Source organism: Sinocyclocheilus grahami, unplaced genomic scaffold (genome assembly GCF_001515645.1).
Source record: "Sinocyclocheilus grahami isolate Dianchi unplaced genomic scaffold, SAMN03320097.WGS_v1.1 scaffold26362.1, whole genome shotgun sequence".
NCBI classification, from domain to species: Eukaryota; Metazoa; Chordata; class Actinopteri; order Cypriniformes; family Cyprinidae; genus Sinocyclocheilus; species Sinocyclocheilus grahami.
In genome coordinates, this window is record NW_015520064.1 from 1,597 (window position 1) to 2,589 (window position 993).

Sequence of the window (993 nt, forward strand, 5' to 3'; positions counted from 1 at the left end):
TAATAATATGAAATAAACACATAATTAAGATGTTTAGACTCTGAAGTAATATATAATTCGAGTTTGTTTGCAAAAACTATATATATATACATATGATGCGTAAATGGCTAGGCGCTGAGGTGAAGCTGGTGGGGGTGTGTGCTCTCACCCGGGCCGGCCAGTGGGGATAGCCCTTCATTTTAGCAAAGACAATATCCCCGGGCCGGAAGTTGTGCGGCATCTTGTCGTCCCTCTGTGCACCGCTCCTCGTTCTGCTCGTTTGTGTTCGTCCGCGGTCCGTTTTTCAGGCCGACAGACAGCGAGACCTGCTCCAGATACAGTACGCGAGGAAAGGCGGTTGGTTTCTGCAGCGGTTTCCGCTCATTCCATCTTTTGTCAGCGGAAGTTCCGCCTCTCTTGAGATCGATGATTGGAGGAACGGACTGTCACTCTTTGTGTCCACCAATAAGAATGTACAATGTGTGCGCCGCTAAAGACTTCAATTTAATAGTGTTATAGTCACATTCGCTCCGACTTGATTATGAAACGACGGTTTTGAACATGAAACTGGAAGAACATAAAAACTATTTCATGTTTGTGTATCAAAACATCTATTCAAGATGCATTCACTGGAATGTAACTGCACTTTTATGAATGTTTTTTATCTAAAATAATATACATTAATTCCCGATCGATTATTTTAAAGTATTTTTACTATTATTTTTTTAAAGTTGTTTTGAGGAATAAATATTTGGCATATACTCACGCTTAAGATTTTTAAATAAAACAGTAAATATTAAACATATGTATTTATTTCTTATAAAAAGATTTGTTTCAGAGTCTGTATAATGACATCTTACATATATATAATTAAAGTGAATGGAGACTGTGGAGACTGGAGCAAAACATTGGATGATTTTTTTTTGTTTTGTTTCCCACCTGTATCATCTGTAGAATTTAGAAGTCAATTTTTTAAGATATTATTTTCATAAAATAGTAAATAAATAAATAAAT

At 36.2% G+C, this 993-nt stretch overlaps 1 protein-coding gene across 1 annotated transcript in view; it reads right to left on the reverse strand.

Moving 5' to 3' along the window:
* Window positions 1-399, reverse strand: part of LOC107580180 (hepatoma-derived growth factor-related protein 2-like) — a 1,899-nt gene extending 1,500 nt beyond the window's left edge. The window contains exon 1 of the mRNA XM_016265916.1: window positions 149-399. Coding sequence (XP_016121402.1) covers window positions 149-220 — 72 coding nt within the window. The 5' untranslated portion in view covers window positions 221-399. The remainder of the gene's footprint in view (window positions 1-148) is intronic.
* Between the last annotated feature and the right edge of the window lie 594 nt (window positions 400-993).